This window comes from Uloborus diversus, chromosome 4 (assembly GCF_026930045.1).
Source record: "Uloborus diversus isolate 005 chromosome 4, Udiv.v.3.1, whole genome shotgun sequence".
Classification (NCBI taxonomy): Eukaryota; Metazoa; Arthropoda; class Arachnida; order Araneae; family Uloboridae; genus Uloborus; species Uloborus diversus.
In genome coordinates, this window is record NC_072734.1 from 80051582 (window position 1) to 80071174 (window position 19593).

Consider the following 19593-nt stretch of genomic DNA (forward strand, 5'->3'; position numbering starts at 1 on the left):
AGTGGCAAAATTAAAAATTTGGAGATAACCAGTACAAATGGTTGGTGAACCTCTCCTCTATCTTGAGGCAAGAGATGGTACTAGTAGACCTGGTAGTTGCTTCTATACAGCATGATTTAAAAAAGAAAATCAGTGAAAGCCTACCTAGGATGTTATCTTTAAACGAGTTTTATTCAAAACTTGAAAATGTCCACTTACATCCCTTTGCTTCTCACTGCCTTATACATGACACCAGCTGTTCGTTCTGTGATGGTGGATGAACCTTTTGCTTCAAATAATAGCACTTTAACGATACAAGATTTCTTTCCTTCGGAAACCAGATTCATCGAATACTGATGGAGGATCAGCGCATAACTCGTACCAGAAGTTTTTAACAATTTGTTATTCCATCTTTACTGTTCATACCATTCGGTGTAAAAGATGGTTTGGGCTTACACATCTTTACAGATAGTAACTACTCTCGCAACAGAAGCTAAAGACATAACTGTTTACCTCCTTTGCAAAGAAATGCCACAGAATTGTTTGCCTTCAATATCCTTTGTACCCGTACGTTAAAGGTCTCATCGCAACTCACCTTATCATCAGCGAGCAATACCACTACCAACTTGAGAGGGAAGAAACTTCTGGGGGCTTTTGAAACGGATTGTGATTTCCAAAATGGGAGACAAAAAGGTGTAAATATTTAGCATTCTATTGTTGTATTGCTCATTGCTCTCATCAAGACTTGTTCTATCGTTGAATCACTACAGGTTCTAGACCACCTGAATTTGTCATTGCGTTAGATCGTTGGATAGCTGATGTTTTAGCTGATGTTTGATGTGATCAAAATTTTTTTTTTATCGCATAATGTACTCAAAAGTTTGAGATAGTGTTGCAAGTATATGTCTGCATATTTAGCATAATTCACATAACCAGCTGCGTAAAAGAGAGGTAGCTCGGTGTTTGTCAATGAGAACCCCCACCGACTTAGAGGGTGCAGAATTGCAACATTGCCCGTCTCACTATTGGCAATTTTGGTTTGTCCCCCCTTACGGTGATGGCAAAAGATTGTAGAAAAGTTGAAGTAAGTTAATCAAGAAGTAGGGAAACTTTGGTCAATTTGGACTTTTTTTAAGCTGCACAGGAATTTTGTTTTCCAGCGCTCTAAACAGTTTAATAACTCCAATCTTCTATCTTCTATCTTTCTATACATATAATAAAATAAGATGTTTGTGTGTGTGTGTGTGTGTGTGTGTGTTTGTGGCGCGCATCCCAGGAAAACGGTAAGGCCTATAAAGATGAAATTTGGTATACAGGTGCAGTTTTTGCTGAAAAAGTGCACCTCGGGCTTCGATTTTTGATATTTTTATTAGAAAAAAAGTTATTTAATGTTTTATGCGTTTTTTTGCACTTTTTAGTACTTTTTCCCTCACAGACCCCGAACCAATCGCACCACACAAATATTTTTTGTACTGTAATGTAGGAAATTTAGTTTTAAATATGATGATTGAAAAAATTTTGAAGATAGAGCAATTTTTGTATTTTTTATTGATTTTTGAAAAAACCTTTATTTTACATTTTTTTCTGGGTTTAGTTTTTTTCGAAACCCATCCTGCGACAAGTATTCAACCCTCAATTCTAAAATTTTAGTTGGTAATAGTGAAAACATTCCACCCTCTTCAGAAGAAAAAAGTTTTGAAAAATACGCAATAGTTTTTTTTTTACAATTTTTTTAATGGCAGAACACAACGCGCGCTGTTCGCTTGCCGGCTGAGTTCCGAGTTTACCTCATCACGTGATCCAACTGAAATCGTTTGCCTTCTCTTCACCTTTCTTTTTTTTTTTTTTTGCAAGCGCTACTTTTTGAACACTACGGGGAACAAAGAGCTTTTATTTTTGAGGGCTATTTTGATTAAATAAATAAAACCCGCGATTTTTTGCATGATCTTCGTTTCTGTTACGAATTGGCGGTTAGGTTAGGTAGATACAGAGATAGATAGAGGTTGAGTGGACAAAAAATGTTTTTGTTTTCGAATTAATACTTATATAAATAAAAAAAGATTGTACTGTCAGGAGGTAGATATACGCAGATCGTATAGATTGATAGATAGACAAATATAGAGTTCGATATAGCAGATGGACAGCAAGAAAGAGGCATGTCCGTCATTTAAGGAATTTCAACGGGGTGTCAGTGCCCCCCTCCCCACACACACCATGACTTTGAAAAAACAATGCTTTCACATAAAAGTGGAAGTGATTTTTGTTATTTTTCGACAAAATTTGCATGAAGAGTACGTCGTACCCCCTCCTTTAAAAATATTCCAAACGACGGAACTGGAGATAGATCTAGAAAATATTTTATTCAAACTACTAATGATATACATAGATATAGATTGATTGATATCGCCACGAAATTTGTTTAAGCAGCCGCCGAAGGCGGCAACATCGGTGTAAAAAGGCGAATGATAATATTGAGAAAAAAGAGGAAAACGTTGATTAATACCGTCGCTAAATTGTTAAGCAGCCGCCGAAGGCGGCAACTCTGGCGCAAAAAGGCGAATGGCGTAAAAAGGCGGACCAGCTGGTCGCCGCAGGCGGCTAGTCACAAATAATTTCGTTACTGAGCTCGCTTAGATCTTTTAGAATTATCATTCTGGCATTACCATATCATTGTGTGGCATTTTGTACTTCGGAGAAGTTTGAATCAGGGAAATTTTTTCGTGAACTTCACTGCAACAGTTCATTTTAGAATTTAAATTCAGGGTCCCCCCCCCCCCAAAAGCGATGGCGCACCCCTTAATTGTGACGGAGTATCCATCCAGAATAAAAGCCCTCAAAAAAGAAAGAAATACCCCTTGAAAAAACTGCCTTAAAAATTTCAATGACGCAAAGCTGATCCATGAGCCCCCCCTCCCCCCCCCCCCCGCCTGTGCACCCCTCTGTTAATTAGAATTTTTTTTCGGGAGAGTTTATTATTTTACTATTATAGAGTGTGATTTCTGCGACTTTTGAGTATTTTTTTAAGTAATAGAAATTATTTTTATTTAAATACAGGATTATTTCGTTCATCCCCCTTCCCCCCAAAACCCGACGCGCAAAGTGCTGGGACTTTTTACCCCTTCTTGCTGGAAGGGTAAGAAGTAATTTGCAACAGGTTTCACTTTTTTTTTTTTTTTGGATGTTTGGGTTTGGCCATTTTTTGGCCTAATTTTACTGTACTATTATTATATATCGTTGAAAAGGGTAAACTTTTCCGCGTTCTAAACAATTTGTTTTAATGCTCTAACTTAATTACGGAGGGAGTAATCTGCGTTTTTATCTCGAACGTTTTTAGGCATAGCTGAAATTTAGGCACTACTTTCTTCATTAAATCTATCAATAAAAAGTGAAGGAATTGTTCCACAATTTTCTTTTTGACACAATTGGAAAAAGCGACATTTTTTTACTCCAGATCTCTCTCAACCTATGGCAGAAAAACTTAGCTTCTATCTTCAAAGGAAAAAACGTTACAAGCGTTTTTAAATCAAATTCGAAAAATGTCATTTTCATTCAGGTTGTCAAACATTTTATTTTCGCGTTACTACGGTTACGCTTTTTGAATCCATTGTTTCTTTCCTTATTTGGCATTTAATTTCTTAAACTTATTTTATTTCGTGTTTCCATGGTTACGCTTTTAAAATCCATCTTTCGCATTTTAATTTCTTAAAAGTATTTTAATATCTGTCGTCATTGTTTGGAAGGGTAATTTTGCAAGGTGTTTTTATATTTTTATTTAAACCTGATTGTTGAATATATGTCACTTGACACAATTGTTATTCTTTAGGTAGACCGGGCAAAGTCGGGCAACGCAGTTCTTAATATGTAAAGATTTTCAAGCTACTGTTAATGTGATTTTAATACTTTTTAACACGCAAAAACACACGAAAAACACACGCTTCACTCGCAAAAGGGCTGAGTTCCGGGAGCATGGTCACTTGGCGCGTTAGGCACAGAGCAGTGCAGTTCAGTCTAGGATTATTGATTTAAAGCAGAGGTTCCCAACCGGTGGTTCGCGAACCCCCAGGGGTTCGCGAGGTGCAGGAAGGGGGTTCGCGAAAATTTCGGTGCAATGGCGGATTTTTCCTAGTTTGGTAAAAAGTTATAAAATATTCAATTTGCACACATAGTTACTAAAAATTTTTTTTAATTTGAAAGCACGCCAGACTCTTTTATTAAGCTCAAAAAAAAAAAAAAAAAAATCTTTCAGCGGTTTTTATAATCTTGGTTAAAAAGAAATTTTCTCATTTTTTTTTCGATAGACAACAAAAAGAGATATCCTTCCTTCTTTATTGCGAGGCGCCATGCAGAAACGTTGTATTAAGCTGTGGCGGGGATCACGATGACCTTAAAAAGGCGCCATCGCGTGGAGTCAATCAAACAATATACATAATATACATATGTCGAAAAAAATAAAGAATTCTCAAACAATGCATCATAGGGGTATTATTTCTAATCTGGTTGAAATATAACTCGGGAATTTCCGTCGAATTCAGTCATCGAATAGCAGACATGACAGCAAAAGGCTCCAAACTTAAAATTTATTACTGGATTTTACCCATCTGTTCGTTTTCAAAAATATATAACATCAGCATGCTCATAGTTCTGGGGAAATAGTTGTTAACAGACGTATTTAGAGATACTTTAGAGATGCTTGAAAACAAGTGATTTTGTTTGCAATTGGTTTTGCTACGTGAACTTGCTACTCTGTTTGTGAAGTTATAATCGTGTTGGTAATTTTTATGATTTAATAACTTTCTGCTGTTATGGATCGATGGTTGAAAACTGGTAGTTTGGTTGAGCGACAAATGGACAAGCAGTCAATCGATCAACCCTCAACATCAGCAGTAACTTTCGAATCAACACAGGATATTGAAACAGATAGCTGTAATGAACTGCCGCCTCCCCCGACTAAACAGAAAAGTGAACTAGGGGAGAAAAAAGGAAAAAAGCGAAAATATGACAGTGACTATTTACAAATGGGCTTTTATTTTACTGGAGAAGAGTCTGAACCTAGACCGCTTTGTCTTCTTTGCAACGAAGTTCTAGCGAACAGCAGTTTGAAACCGTCACTTCTGAGAAGACACCTCGAAACAAAGCATCCGACACACAAGGACAAACCTATCGAATATTTTAAAAGAAAATTGGAATATAATAAAAAGTGTAGCGTCTCTACGTTCCTGTTAGAATCCAACGAAGATAGTAAAATGGCCCTTGAAGCTTCATATCGAGTCAGTTATAGAATTGCAAGATCTGGACAGCCACATACAATTGCAGAAAATTTAATTGGACCGTGTGCTAAAGATATTGTTAAGTGTATGCTGGGAGAAAAGTCAGCAAAAAAAAATTGACCTGGTTCCGCTATCAAACAACACAGTATCACGCAGAATTACTGATTTGTCAAGTAATGTGGAGAAAGAACTTGTGAATAGAATAAAAGAGAATAATTTTGCGATCCAGCTTGATGAGTCGACTGATGTAGCAAACGCTGCAATATTACTTGCTATATTTTTAACGATACAATTAAAGAAGATGTACTATTTGCAAAACCTTTGAAAACCAACACAACTGGAGAAGCAATTTTCGAACTGGTCAACAGTTACTTTGAAGAAAATGGAATAGATTGGTCTTTGTGTGTGGGGTGTGTGCACGGATGGTGCAAAATCAATGACAGGAAAATTTGTTGGCTTTGTGGTGCGAGTAAAGAAGATCAACGAGAAAATTGAATGGACTCATTGCTACACTCATAGACAAGCATTAGCATGTAAGCGTATTCCCGCAGAATTATCCGCTACTTTGAATGATGCGGTAAAAATTGTAAATTTCAAAAATCACGTGCCACAAACTGCCGTCTATTTCACGCGCTTTGTGAGGAATTGAGAAGCCTTCATGTTACTTTACTTCTTCACACAGAAGTTAGATGGCTTTCCCGTGGCAAAATTTTGACACGCTTATTTGAATTGAAGTCAGAAGTCCAAGCATTTTTTGTTGATCATCCATTTCACTTGTCCACTTGCATATTCGATCCTCTTTGGATGCAAAGGCTTGCATATTTAGCTGACATCTTTTCAAAATTAAATGAATTAAATCTATCCTTGCAAGGTGCAGTTGTTAATATTTTCGTTGTATATGATAAAATTGAAGCTATGGTAAAAAAATTGAATTTCTGAATCCAATGCCTGGAAATGGGTGAGTTTTCTTGTTTCACTTCTCTTAGTAGTTTTTTATCAGAAAACTCAATGAAACTTGATGAAAGCGTTAAAAGAAATGTATGCGAACATCTGCAACATCTCGAACTAACTTTTGACGAGTATTTTCCTAATAGGCGTAACGTCCCTCTCTCAAACAACTGGATACGCAATCCTTTTGAAGGAAATCCATGCTTAGAGAACACCCTGACATTACCTGAAAAGGAAATGCTCATCGAGATATCCTGTGATAATTCATTGAAAACTACCTTTAAAGAGCTCTCGTTAATTGACTTCTGGCTCAGTGTAAGAAATGACTATACTGTTTTGTCCAAAAAAGCAATTCGAATTTTATTACCATTTTGTATACAACATATCTGTGCGAGAAAGGATTTTCCTCCTAACTTATCTCAAAGATAAATACCGAAGCAGATTGAATGCAGAGCCTGATTTAAGACTCAAACTGTCAGACATTGAACCAAAATTTCAGTTTCTTTGTTCCGTCAAACAGCCACAAATATCGCATTAAGGATTTTTTCCCCAATTTAAAGTATGCTTAAAAAAAATAGTTGGTTTATAAAACTTCTTGTTTATAATTTTTCTTGTAGATGTAGTTTTAACTTTTTATTAATGTTTGCACTTAATGATATTTTACAATTATATTTTTGTTTATTGCAATCAAATGCTGCAAAAAATGGAAAGCAAACATGCTGTTTTTTTATTGTTTCTTACATGTTACTAATTTCAACATCAGGGGGTTCGCGAACTTTTTTGCCTGTTCCAAGGGGTTCGCAAAGAGAAAAAGGTTGGGAACCGCTGATTTAAAGCAACCGTAAATGTAATTCATTGTTTTGGCGATTTGTTTTGAAATAAAAGAAATTTTTGATAATTTTTTATCCGAGTGAAATGTACGACATTTTCTTCTTTTTTTTCTGACGATGATTTTTGAATGTTTCACTGGATTTTTTTTTTTCGTTAGACGGATGGATTGTGATAGCGGGGTTGCTGGGCGAGTTTGGCGATAAAAAATAGAGTTGTGGAACTATTTTTACATTTGAAAGACTTTATTTTATATCTTTTTAGTTTATTTGGCGAAATATTTTAACTTGCAGTAAAAACCACTTCACTCGCTAAATAGAGTTTTAAAAGAACTATAAATCTAATTTAATGATTTGACAAAAAGTTTTAAATTCCAAAGAAACTTTAATAGGTTTTTTTTTTTTTTTTGAAAAGGTGTGTACGCATTTTATACAAAGTAAAATAATTATTTCACATCAGAGAGGGAGGGGGCGTCAATTTTTTTTTTTTTTTTATTCAACGGACTTCCATTAAACTTTTAGCACGGTAATCGCTGTGCGGGTACTGCTAGTACGTCATATCGATAGACTGGGATGCCGTGAAAAGATTCTAGTTCTACAAAGGGTTCCGCGAGTCAAAAAAGTTTGGGAACATGTGGACAAAAAAATAATCCACGTCAGTTTATATTTTGATTTTCTGTGATTCAACACTTTTTGAACGTCACCTGCTCGGGTGTAATGGTTACAAGTTTTGCAAATTCTTTTGAAATATGCGAAATACCAAATATTTCCTCATTTGAAACTGCGAGATCATTCGGTTGCACATTCATGAATTTGTTTTTGCTTTAGTTTATGACACTGAGAAATATCTATGAATATATATATCTCAACAAGAATTTCATCACCCGAATATAACGTCAAGATTTTTCACTAAGAAGTTTCAATGGTTTATCAATAAAAAAATTGTTTTGAAAGCGAAATCTTTGAGCTTTCTGTCAACAGCAATTATCTTCTTCGTGCTGCGGAAGCAAAACTAAGCGATGACGTTGTTAACTGAAGAACCTTGATCTTATTCCTAACGAAATCATTTATCTACAACCATTTAATTCACTCAAAAAATGTTGGGATTCATTTCGTCATCAAGTATTGTGAAAATATTTGATTTTGTAACATAATCCTAAATACGTGAGCTACAATGATATGATTTCAAATATATCATTCTATAGATAGTATTTATCACGTTGTAAAATTGTTATTTTTTAATTTTGGAACATATGTGGGGATTTTAAACTGTAAATTTCTTCAACTTATTCTTCGGTATACAAAACAAATGTGCAACTAGGATTTAAACTACTTATATTCAGTTGTTTGAAAGTATTCTCAAACAACCAGATAAGCTGCGAAGTGTTTCTGAACGAATGATTTTAATCCTTAATACCTTAATCCGCAACTCACCACGTGAACTGGTTGTGTGGAAACTATTTATTTTGTTCCATTCACAATTGAGACATTTTTAAATTAGTTTTTAGAAGCGTATGCATGGTTAAGAATCAAAACATTTAACTCTTTGCCCCACTTAATTTTTCCGAAGGTTTTTTTTTTTTTTCGTTTGAAAAACATTCGGTATGCGGCTATTTTTTTCTATTTTAAATTATCAGCATTGTCTAATTATTTACAGATAAAAATGTTTTGGATTGAAGAGGAAGGGGGGGGGAGGTCGGGCAGTCTCTGGTCCCTCTTTCCCCTCCCCCCTATGATATTTTCCTCATGTATATGCATATTGCATATATGAATGTGTTACGTATGAATGAATATTTTCTCAACACGCCACTGTACCTAGAGGTGCCTTGCCTGTCATCTGTAGAATGAAAGATGTACCGTAAAATGGTCCAACTATGGGCCACTTTTCGATGTTTTCAATGAAAATTCCGTGTACATCTTTGATTGAGAAATATGAGGACTTTAGCAATGTTAGCTATACATCTCATCTATCGAATAAAATGTTTAAAAAAAATCTAAGTTGGAAAGAAGAGGAAGGGAACTTTTTCCCCCTGGAACCATAGTTGTACCCCTACAAGGTACAACTATGAGCCACCTCAATTTAACCTAGAAAATACAGTGAAAACTTGATCTGGTCTATTGTTGTCTGAGACTGCACGTTGTCCTCTGCTTGAAACTTTAGTAGAATTTTTTTAGTCTATCATTTATCTTTTTTTTTTTTTTTTTTTTCAATTTTTTAATACTTAATCATCACGTGTCGACTCAAGTAATTAATAACGCTCAACATAGTAAACGTAAGTAACTTTCTTTATTATCTGCCTAGTTTGACGTAGAAACATTTGAAAACTGGAAAAATCTCAACAATTAAAGACTAAGTATCTATACTTAGGTCTCAGAAAATACGTAAGTCTGAAAACGAGATTTAAAAAAAAAAAAAAATGATAGCTGAAATGCGAAATCCCATTTCTTATTCCAAATCCCATCGAAATAAATAATTTTTAAAAATTATCTCAGTTTGTATTTGGTCCGGAGTTCAGTCAGCACCTTCTTCAAAAACTCCTTGGAGTACGGGCGATAGGGCGACCCTTAAGTTCTCTTCTGTCTTTTCTTGCCATTATTTGCAATAAATAACACAAAATATGACAAAAGCATCCGTACAGAGAATAAAATGAAGCTCCAAGCCACTAAAAACCGTGAAAAATAGGTGGGCCATTGTTGTACCCCAACATTCCCATTTTCGATAAATGTTGAGAGCTTGTGAAAACTATGAAACATTTTGAGTCAACAAGCGGCTTAATTCATAATTGAAAAGTTAGTAAAGCAAATCTGAACTTACCAGATCTTTTAAAACAGTATAAGTGGTCTGCCCAAAGGAGACTTAGCTTTTCCACAAGTGAGTCGAATCACGCACTAAGAACGACTAATTTAAGTTATACAAAAACAATGGCAATCTCTGATAAAGCGTCTTTAATTACTTAAATGGTAACACAACCTGGTGATTTTTTTTTTTTTTTTGGAGCTCGTAAATTCGAAAAAGAGGCCACCAGAGAGCAAAATCATCGCCATGACAACAGTGGCCCATTATTGCCCCCTTTGCACAAAGTTGTACTGTTTTACGGTACGTAGAAAAATAGAACGTGCAATGATAAATAGAACAGCTGTAGACTGAAGTCAAGCCCCAGAAATAAATCAAAGAAAATTGGAGGATGATCAGAAACTTGCAACTCTAGATCAATGACTAGACATGAAAATTTCAAACATGAAAATTTGCAAAAAAAAAAATGTATGGTTTGTTAGCGATTAGCCAAAATACGATTTTCTTATTTTTAAACATATTTTTCTCTTTTATCTGAGGTTACTCTCCTCAGTTCAGGATAACTCATTTCTACGTATTTCGATAAATTAGGTCGATTCTTTTTGTGAGTTCATTTTATTTCCCCAATCTTTCTTTTTCCCCCCGGAAAACCATGATAATTTGAAATTATGAATGGACTGTCATTGTTTTAGAATTTCTAAATACTTGAAATATATTCTTCAGAAAAATAACTTATCCTGGGCCTGAAAAATACTTTAATTTTAATAAAACGCCCTGCTATAAGAGTCAAAAAATTCAAATTGAATGGAAAAATAGTTCTTGTTCAATTAGTCTTAAAGTTCTTACTATTGAACAGATTTGGTAACTTTAAAACGATTTCTTTGCGTTATCCTACAAATTATTGAAAAATAATAATAATAATAAACTAACATAACCTTTTTGTTTTTCTCAGGTGGGCTCGCTATGTGCTTGTATACTTGGGAACAAAGGTGTCCATGTCAAACTTTACGAATACAGAGATGGTGAGTTGTTTCAATTTCTTTTTCGTCTGAATACGTCTTGCTTAGCTAATAGATTAAGTTGCGAAATGATAAAGTTGCCATGTTATACATAGAAACCCCTTCACATCAAACAAAAATCCGACTGAGTTGAGGTTTTCAAAAACTAGAACAAGAAAATTTTTCCATGATAAAAGGAAGAAAGACGATCATTGCGATTAAAATTTTCGACATTTCGCTAATCAAATGGAAAACGGGTTAGGTCGTAGGTGTTAATTGCAGGTACCAATGTAAACCTTTTTTTTTTTTCTTCTTTTAATCCGAATTCTCTACTTTCAACAGATTCATTGGGTTTCTTTTCTGAACGTGCTTATCAACGCATGCAGTCGTATCATGTTATCAGGGCGGACAAAGTACAGGGATACAGGGGTGCGACTAGAATGTAGAACTGAAGTGCATTGTCCAGGGGTGCCCACCTAGGGGGCAGACTGCGCCACTGAAAATTTTAGGGGCGGGGGGTGTTTTGAGGGTTATTTTTCACTTTTTTGAGGGGAAGGTTCTTACTTTTACGGGTCTTCGTGATATTTTGGGGGTGGGGGGATGCACCCTTGCCCTTAGGAGGGGGCACCCCTGTATTGCCGCTATACAGGTTTTGTCACTGTGAGAAACTAACGGCGCCCCCTTTTGGACCACTCTTTATGTTTGAGATATGTTGTTGAAATAAATCAGTTGCTTTATTCCTTGACTTTTAATAGTATTCCTTTCCAATAGACATCCGCACCATGGAAGTTGTCGCGGGCCGGAGCATCAACCTGGCCCTATCCGTGAGGGGCCGATCAGCCCTCCGACTGGCGGGCCTCGAAGAGGAAGTGATCGACAAGCATGGCATCCCCATGAAGGGAAGGATGGTTCATTCCACGAGCGGGAAACGAACACCGGTACCATATGACAACCGAGGACAAGTGAGATTTAACATGTTCTCCTTATTTGAAAATATATTTTTCAATCCCTATACTGTCCGTAAAACATCTATTTCTTTTTTTAACCCGTGAAGCAAGGTTATAAGTTTAACATATCTGCAGTGGCGCAACCAGAGTGGGAGTCACACAAGTCCCGTGCCCACCCTCTCCCACCCAGAACGCTGAGTAGAATGTTTTTCAAAAACATTCTACTCAGAATGTTTAGAATGTTTTTCAAAAACATTCCTTACTATTAAAACAGAGAGAAGAAATAAATGAACGTGCCTCGGGAAAGGGAAATTTTAATAAGAAATAAAAATAATGTCGGAGAAATTTTTTTTATTTTTTTTAAACAACTTAAAGTAAAAATGTTCAACTGTTGTGGATTATTGATCAGTTAATTCCTGTCCCACTCTTCCTGTTCTTTCCTCCCCCGCCCCCATTTTTTATTAAAAAAAGATCTGGGTTGATCTAAAAGTAAGAGAGGCTTGAAAATGCTACGTGAAAATTTAGCTCATTTACTTTATCAGTTTGTCGGCACTCTCTGCTTTAATGAGATGACATCTGGCTACAGCTCGGTAATTGACTATACTGACGCGTCCAAGAAACTGCAGCCTTTGGATGTGATAACCGGCTGACAGAATATTGAGATATAATAAATGTTTGGAAGTTTTTAAAATCATGTCATCACCTACATAACTTTGAGACATGAAATTGTTTTTGTTCACATTCGTTATCTGAAGCCCAATCTAGTTTTCCCTTCTTTGTTTGCTTCCTGCTATTTTTCTTAATGTTTTGAGATGTATCCTTCCCATATTGTACATCATCTCAATTTCAGATTTGACAGGGGTTTCTGTCAAAATTCTCGATTTGGTACGTTTACTACCACCTTTGCCTTTTATCGGTTTTTTTTTTTTTTTTTGGATTTTCATATTATAAAGTACAATTTTCATAAAATGAGGCCCTTCAGTTATAGTGAAAAAAGATCAGTTAATAATTGAGGGCTTTTAATTTGTAAAGTTTACTGTATTTTATTTTATCATTAATTTTTTTTTTACATAATGGCAGGTTTAAAATTTGTTTGGCGCACTCTGTGTATACTTCAAAAAATGTTACACCATCAAGTAAAAGGGAGATTCAACCTGGGTCAATCCTCTCAGAAGTAATGTTGGTTGAATCTTCCTCAATAGCCATTTTAGCATCAAAATAAATTAATAAGGATGAATCCATGTCAATTCAACAAGGGGCGTAACTTGATGGTCTCGGATTTTTTGAATTTAACATACGTAAAAATTCATAATAAAATTAAGAAAAAGTTTTTTTTTTTTGCCTAAAAGAATTTCTGGGCCGAGATACAGGCCGCCAAAGATAGTGGTCCTATCATGATTGGAATTTTCGTCAAAATCTTTAAAGTACATAATCACAGGAACTGTGGAACATATTTTGTTGCGGTTTGTTTTATTTAAAAGGATATTCTTTTTTGCTTAAAAAAATGCAACATTTTGAAATGTGTGCTTTTGCCTTTTTTCCTCAGTCTTTTGAAAAGTGTTTTTATTAGTGTCACTGAGCACTACGTTCCCTGAAAAGGAGAGCTTCCACTTTTTTGTTTAACAGATTTTAAAGGCATTTGAAAAAAAAAGTTTTTTTTTTTTTTTAAGGAACTCTTTACATTATGGCAGACCTCAAAAATCCAAAAAAAAAAAAAAATCGCAAAAAATGGCAGGAAAACACTTTGGTCATATAGCGAAATTTTAATTTTGAGTCGCCATTTTATTCAGGATGTTGAATTTAGCACGGGCGTCGTTGGCACGGGGGACAGGGGGGGATACGTCCCCCTCAATATTTTGAACTCGTGAAAAGTCCCCCTCAATATTTGAGAATTAAAAAAAGCGCATACAAAAAATTTTCTGGTTTTACTCATTTGTGACAAAAAAAAAAAAAAAAAAAAATTGGCTCAAAATAGAACTGCTATCTACCAAGAAAACGAACAGAAAATGACACCCCCTGTCCAGCAAAAACTGCCTTATCTATAACATTTGAGGAACCTTCTGAAAGACAGTTGATTCCCACACTATTCGCTGTCCGTTTACTTTCTTGTCCTTTACTTCTTCCTTTTCTTATTTCCTGTATCTTACTCCCCACCTCCTACTAACAAAACTCATTAAAACGACGATCAACCATTAAAATCCCTCCACCATCTTTCTGACCACTCGGATGGGGGCGATAAATCTTTAGTGGGGTTCGCTTCCTGTTTCCTTCCCCTTGATCACATGGTCTTAGAAGAAAATGTTTCCTTAGAATTGAGATCAAGGTCGAATTAAGGTCCCTTAGGTCGAACCTGTCCCCTGCAAATAGTGTATGTTATTTTCTATCCAAATATAGCTGTTTGAACAGCAATCTTCGGACAAAAAATAATTCTGTAATTCGAATTAACCATCATTATCAATTTCTCCAAAACTTCAAGGCCCGTTTTAACTCTTTTATAGTAAGTATACTACTCTCTTTTATTTTTCGTAGAAAAAGGCATTACGATGTACAGCTATTGGAGGTTCTCTCAAAAAATATTTGAAGACACCCTCATTAGAAATATATCTCTCAAATTTCTGTTCCCTTTAGGGATCCCCTCGATTCGTTTAGCGCCATCGACATTAGAGTTTAAATTGGTATCAGATATTTTTTCTTTTCTTATGTTTTCTCTTTGCCTAGACATGAACCTTGAAACGGTTTTGAAATGTGTTCGTTTACAAAGCTGTTTGAGTTTTTTATTCATATGAATAATTTTAAAATGACTTTACCCCCCCCCCCCCCCCTACCTTTTTTCACTGGTAAAATAAGCCTTTGTCGAAAAATTGAATATTATAAGAAAGTTTTCGGTATTTCATTTTTATTTTTCATACTTTTCATCAACTTGCTACGAGCTAAGTTAATCGAAGAATATTTCAAACGAAAATAATGATATTGCGCTATTGATAGTATAAATTTTCGACTACATGAAAATAATAGTATTTTACTATTTATTGACGATTCACATCATAAAATATTTTATCCATATTTTTCTAATACATTACATTACTTCTAAAATATTTTACAACTGAAGAGAGGTTTCTGGTTTCTCTCTTCCTCTCCACCATAGAAAAAATATCTTAATCTCGTTCTTTGATTATCTTTTGGCTTGCAAGAATAGTGATCAAAAATGCACTAAAAATTAATTTAAGTTCTTAAAATTCAAATTTTTTCTTGTTAATTGTAGAAATTTTTTTCAAAATTTCATTTGTTATAAACATATGTAAAATTTTCATTTAAATGAATGCGTACATTACTGAAGGAAGACGTTACTGGTATAAATACTGAAAACTCGAAGTTTCGTTGGAATTCCTAATTAATGGTAAATTTAAAATGGTTCACAAATCTTTTGGTTTTTTTTTTCTGTAGTAAAAAACCGCATTACAATGAAGGGATTGAATGAAGCATCCGGCCTGGTCGAATCATGAGGTGTGATTCTTCCGCTTTGGCCTGTAATAATTTATGTTGAGAACATTCATTTTTACAATTATAATTTTATAAAATGTTGTCCTTTAAGTTATACACAACTGTACCATACAACAAGATGTAGTGGAAAATTATATTTAATTAAAAAGTTTGTGTGCAGAACCCTTGGAACCAGAAACTGTGCAATATAATTGATAATACTATTTAACTTGAAAGTTCCCATAAGCAATAATTAAGTTACGTTACATTATATAAAGTTAACAGTTATATGAACAATTTAAGCTGCTTCAAAATGAAGCAGTCAAAATATCACATTCTTGAAACATTTCTAGTTTTGAAATTTCTAAAAATAAAAAAACCCCGTACCAGTTTTTAAAATCTACCGGGACAGATGTCGCAGCAAATGAGAACTCATTAAGGAATTTCTTTTAAAATTATATTTTATTGTTTTGTTATTAGTATAAAATTTCAATTTTATTTATTTAAATATATTGATGTAGCGATAAAAATTTACTCAATTCTCAGTCATTGATCAAGATTATTAATAACAATCTAGGATTATAAAATATCCAGAGAATTATAAAACGTAAATAAAAGCTGAATTTTTAACTTTTAGTTTTTACTCACCTAAATGTGAGGAGAATTCCCCTTCCTTGCGCATCTAATTTTTATCTAAAATTTAAATATTTTCTCTCTAGTTAATTAAACTGATTTGCAAAGTGAACATTGGTATAAGACTATAAAAGAAAAGTGAAATACATAAAGTTTTGATTTAATTTGTTATTTTAAAGAAAAAGGTTTTTGTGTGTATTAGGTCACTGTGTGAATTTACGTACATTGTTGCTTGTGAGTATTTTCAAAAAATTATTTTTATCAACAGAAGTAGATTTAGTTTTTTTAAAGAAAAACTCTTTCATTAATACTGTTCCTACAAAACTTGCAAAAAATCCGTTGTTATCGATTTTCATCGTTAAAACTTTTTTCGCTCAATGCTGATAAAATTTTCCAGATAATATATATAGAAATAATGTTGATGAACAAACACGACCAATAAAAATGAGCTATCCATAAACTCCCTTCTTTAAGGAAGAAAAAGGGTTCCTTGTAACTTCGAAACACGTGCTTGCTGTTTCCTGAAAATTTGTGCCTATTAACTTTGTTTTATCTTCTTTTACTTTTCAGCACACAGGTATTTAATTCTCACTTATAATTCATTGTTTCATTATTATTTTTTTTGAGATGGAAGGCTTCCCGTTTCTTTGTACATCACTAAATTAAAGTTCCTGTTAAAAAAATGGGGGGGGGGGATAACTCCTTGGTGATTGTTCTGCATTGCATCAATCGCCCCCCCCCCCCCCCCCAATAACAAAGAGCCAGCGACGCCCATGGAATTTAGTGAGAACAAGATGGCATTACACTTGCCGATTTTTTTGACGCTACGCTGAAAGGTTTCGTCGGGAAATGCAGCGAATCGGCTGGATACTGCGTTCTTGTTTTCATAAAAAATAAAACTCCTGGATCAAGTGATGACTCAAAATGAAAGAATCAAATCTCTCTATCAGACTAAAACTCTAAAGACTCTAAATCAGACATGGATCTGATCAAATTTCTCTATATAACTTAATTTATAGTGTTTTCTGGCCACTTGTTGCACTCGTCTTTTTTAGGGAACGTAGTGCTCAGTGGTACTAATGAACTGTAAAAAAAAAAAATTTTAAAATATGCATTTTTGAAAGAAAGAAGAAATAATATTAACTTCTTTTAAGGAAAGACTGTGGAAAAAAACTTAAGCACATATTTTAAAATGTTGCATATTTTTTCAAACAGGAAAAATATCCCTTTAAATAAAATAAATCGCAACAAAATATGTTCTACAGTTCCTGAGATAATGTACTTTAAATATTTTGACGAAAATCCCAAGTGCGATATCATGACAGGACCGCCATCTTTGGCGGCCTGTTTCTAAGCCCAGGATTTTTTTGGGGAAAAAAAAACAACAGATTTTAAAAAAAATTTATGAATTTTAACATGCATTAAATTCAAAAAAATCCGAGACCATCAAGTTACACCTCTTGTTGAATTGAAATGGATTTTACCATAAATTTAAAAAAATAAAAACACCTTAAAATATAAGGTGAAAGAAAGTAAAAAAAAAAAAAAGAAAAGAAATTATGCAGTCTTTTAGCATGTTGAACTGAGTACGCAAATAATTCAATTTACTTCTGGTTTTGTTAATTACAAATAACGTAGGAGAGAAAAACTTGCAACAAAAATTACATTTTTGCCTGAAAAAGATATTACAAGTGATTGCTCCTTGATTCTATTTGAAATTGACCAAAAAATAAAAACTTATGATTTTACTTGATACCATGCTGTCACTGATGCTCATCAGTTAAATGAATGTTTAAGTATGAAAAAGAGAGGGTGGATCAAACCTCCCTAGTTTCTCCCTATAGTTCAAGCTCTTACGGGGTCTAATTAGCTGTTTCGTGTGACTAAAATTTTTTTCAATATTGATTTTATTCCTAATGATTAATTAACTATTGTTTTATCTGTAGTGCATTTATTCTGTGGGCAGGAGATTTTTAAACGAAACCCTTCTTACAGGTAAGATTCTTCAAAAGTTTTCCTCAAGTTATTATACACGTACCAATGCGCTTTATTTATTTATTTATTTTTTTTTTCGAAAATCAAAAGCCAAAAAAGTTTGTTTTTAACTACGGTAATTTTTTGAAAATTATTTATGTATTAAAAAGTCGCCTGTCAAGGTATGACGGGTGAAAATTGCTACTACATTTGAACGAAGTCATTGCCTGTTTGGTGATATTTTGTTAGTTGTAATTTTAACCCTCACTGCAGTGGATTAACCCTAAAATCGGTTATTGTTGACCATTTTTTCGTTTTTTCATTCCCCTAAATTGACAGTCTTATCAGTAAAGCAGTTAAGTTACCGGATCGAGTTCAGCCTTGTCACGATGATGCCTTTCCCTGCATACTAAACATTACCAGAACATATTATCAAATTAATCATGCTTTGGCGCGAGTTTCATTGTTGAAACACGCGCATTACTCGATCACCAGCTATTATTTATGTGAGGATTAGACTTCTAACTAACTCTTTCAAACCAAACATTAATAAATTCGTCGATGGTTAAGATTCTTGTTATCAGAGCCGAACACACTAATTCAAATGAGTGATAATGTGTGTGATTGAAAACTCGGACTAGATGTATGTGATTAAAAACTTGGACTAGATGTATAAAGCACCGAAGTTTTTCAGAATGAAATTTGATCGAATTGAAAAGAGAGGTTTACTCATAAGGTCATAAGATTCAAAAATTTACCCCATCCCCTTATACATAATAGCCGATGATTGAGTAACCCGCGTGTTTCAACGATGAAACTCGCACCACGGAATAATAATTTGATAATATGTTCTTGTAGGCTTTGCATTCCAGCCAAGTGGACTGTGAAGAATTATTTGTTTTGATTTTTACCCGACTGCGCATGCGCGACGCAAAGGAGAGTAATGTGTTTATCAGTCCATGTAGATATGTCCGTTCCTATGTGGCGTTCTACAGGCTAAACGCCTTATCCAATTTTGGTAATTCTTACGTCAATCGATTTGTCTTAACTTGAGAGTGTCACTAAACACATGACAGTAATCAAAAGTACCATTTCAAAAACCAGTTGCCATTTTGTCAGTTTGGGATCGGCGTACGCTGGGTGTCGCACACTGTGTCGCACGCTACCTGCGTGCGACAAATTCTTTCATGTGTTCTTGATATGAGTCTCTACTGTGATAAAAAATATATGATGCGTAACGAAGGCAAGACACTCAGATTGTAGTCCTCATCAAAATAAACCCGTGAGATAAGCACCAAAAGAAAGAAAGTCTACTAATTCGATTTTCCTCTCTAACATGTTGCATTTGTTTTTGCCTTGATTCAAGGGACTGAGTTTCGCGATAAAGATTTGGGGACTGGACGGGGCCTCAGTGGCCGAGCGGTCTGAGTGACTGTTTGACATTGGCACACTTAAAGCGTTGGGTTCGACTCCCAACCTCGCTCCGGTTGTACTTTCCCATCTTTGTGATATAAATTCTTTCATGTGTTTTATTATATGTGTAATAAAAATATATATCATGCATAAGGGAGGCAAGGCACACAGGTTGTAGTCCTCGTCAAAATATAACTGTGCAATTAAGCACCAAAAGAAAGAAAGACTTGACTGACGACGTTTCCTATTTCGCATCATCATGAGTTGTACAGGCTGTTTATATAGCTGTACTGTTGTTGACTGAAGTTCGATCATTTTTGCCGAAGGTGAAGC

General features: G+C 34.6%; 1 protein-coding gene across 1 annotated transcript in view; it reads left to right on the plus strand.

Moving 5' to 3' along the window:
- LOC129221511 (kynurenine 3-monooxygenase-like) overlaps positions 1-19593 on the plus strand; it is a 73753-nt gene that overhangs the window by 33038 nt on the left and 21122 nt on the right. Inside the window, exons 2-4 of the mRNA XM_054856002.1 lie at positions 10768-10837; positions 11585-11775; positions 17820-17868. Coding sequence (XP_054711977.1) covers positions 10768-10837; positions 11585-11775; positions 17820-17868 — 310 coding nt within the window. The remainder of the gene's footprint in view (positions 1-10767; positions 10838-11584; positions 11776-17819; positions 17869-19593) is intronic.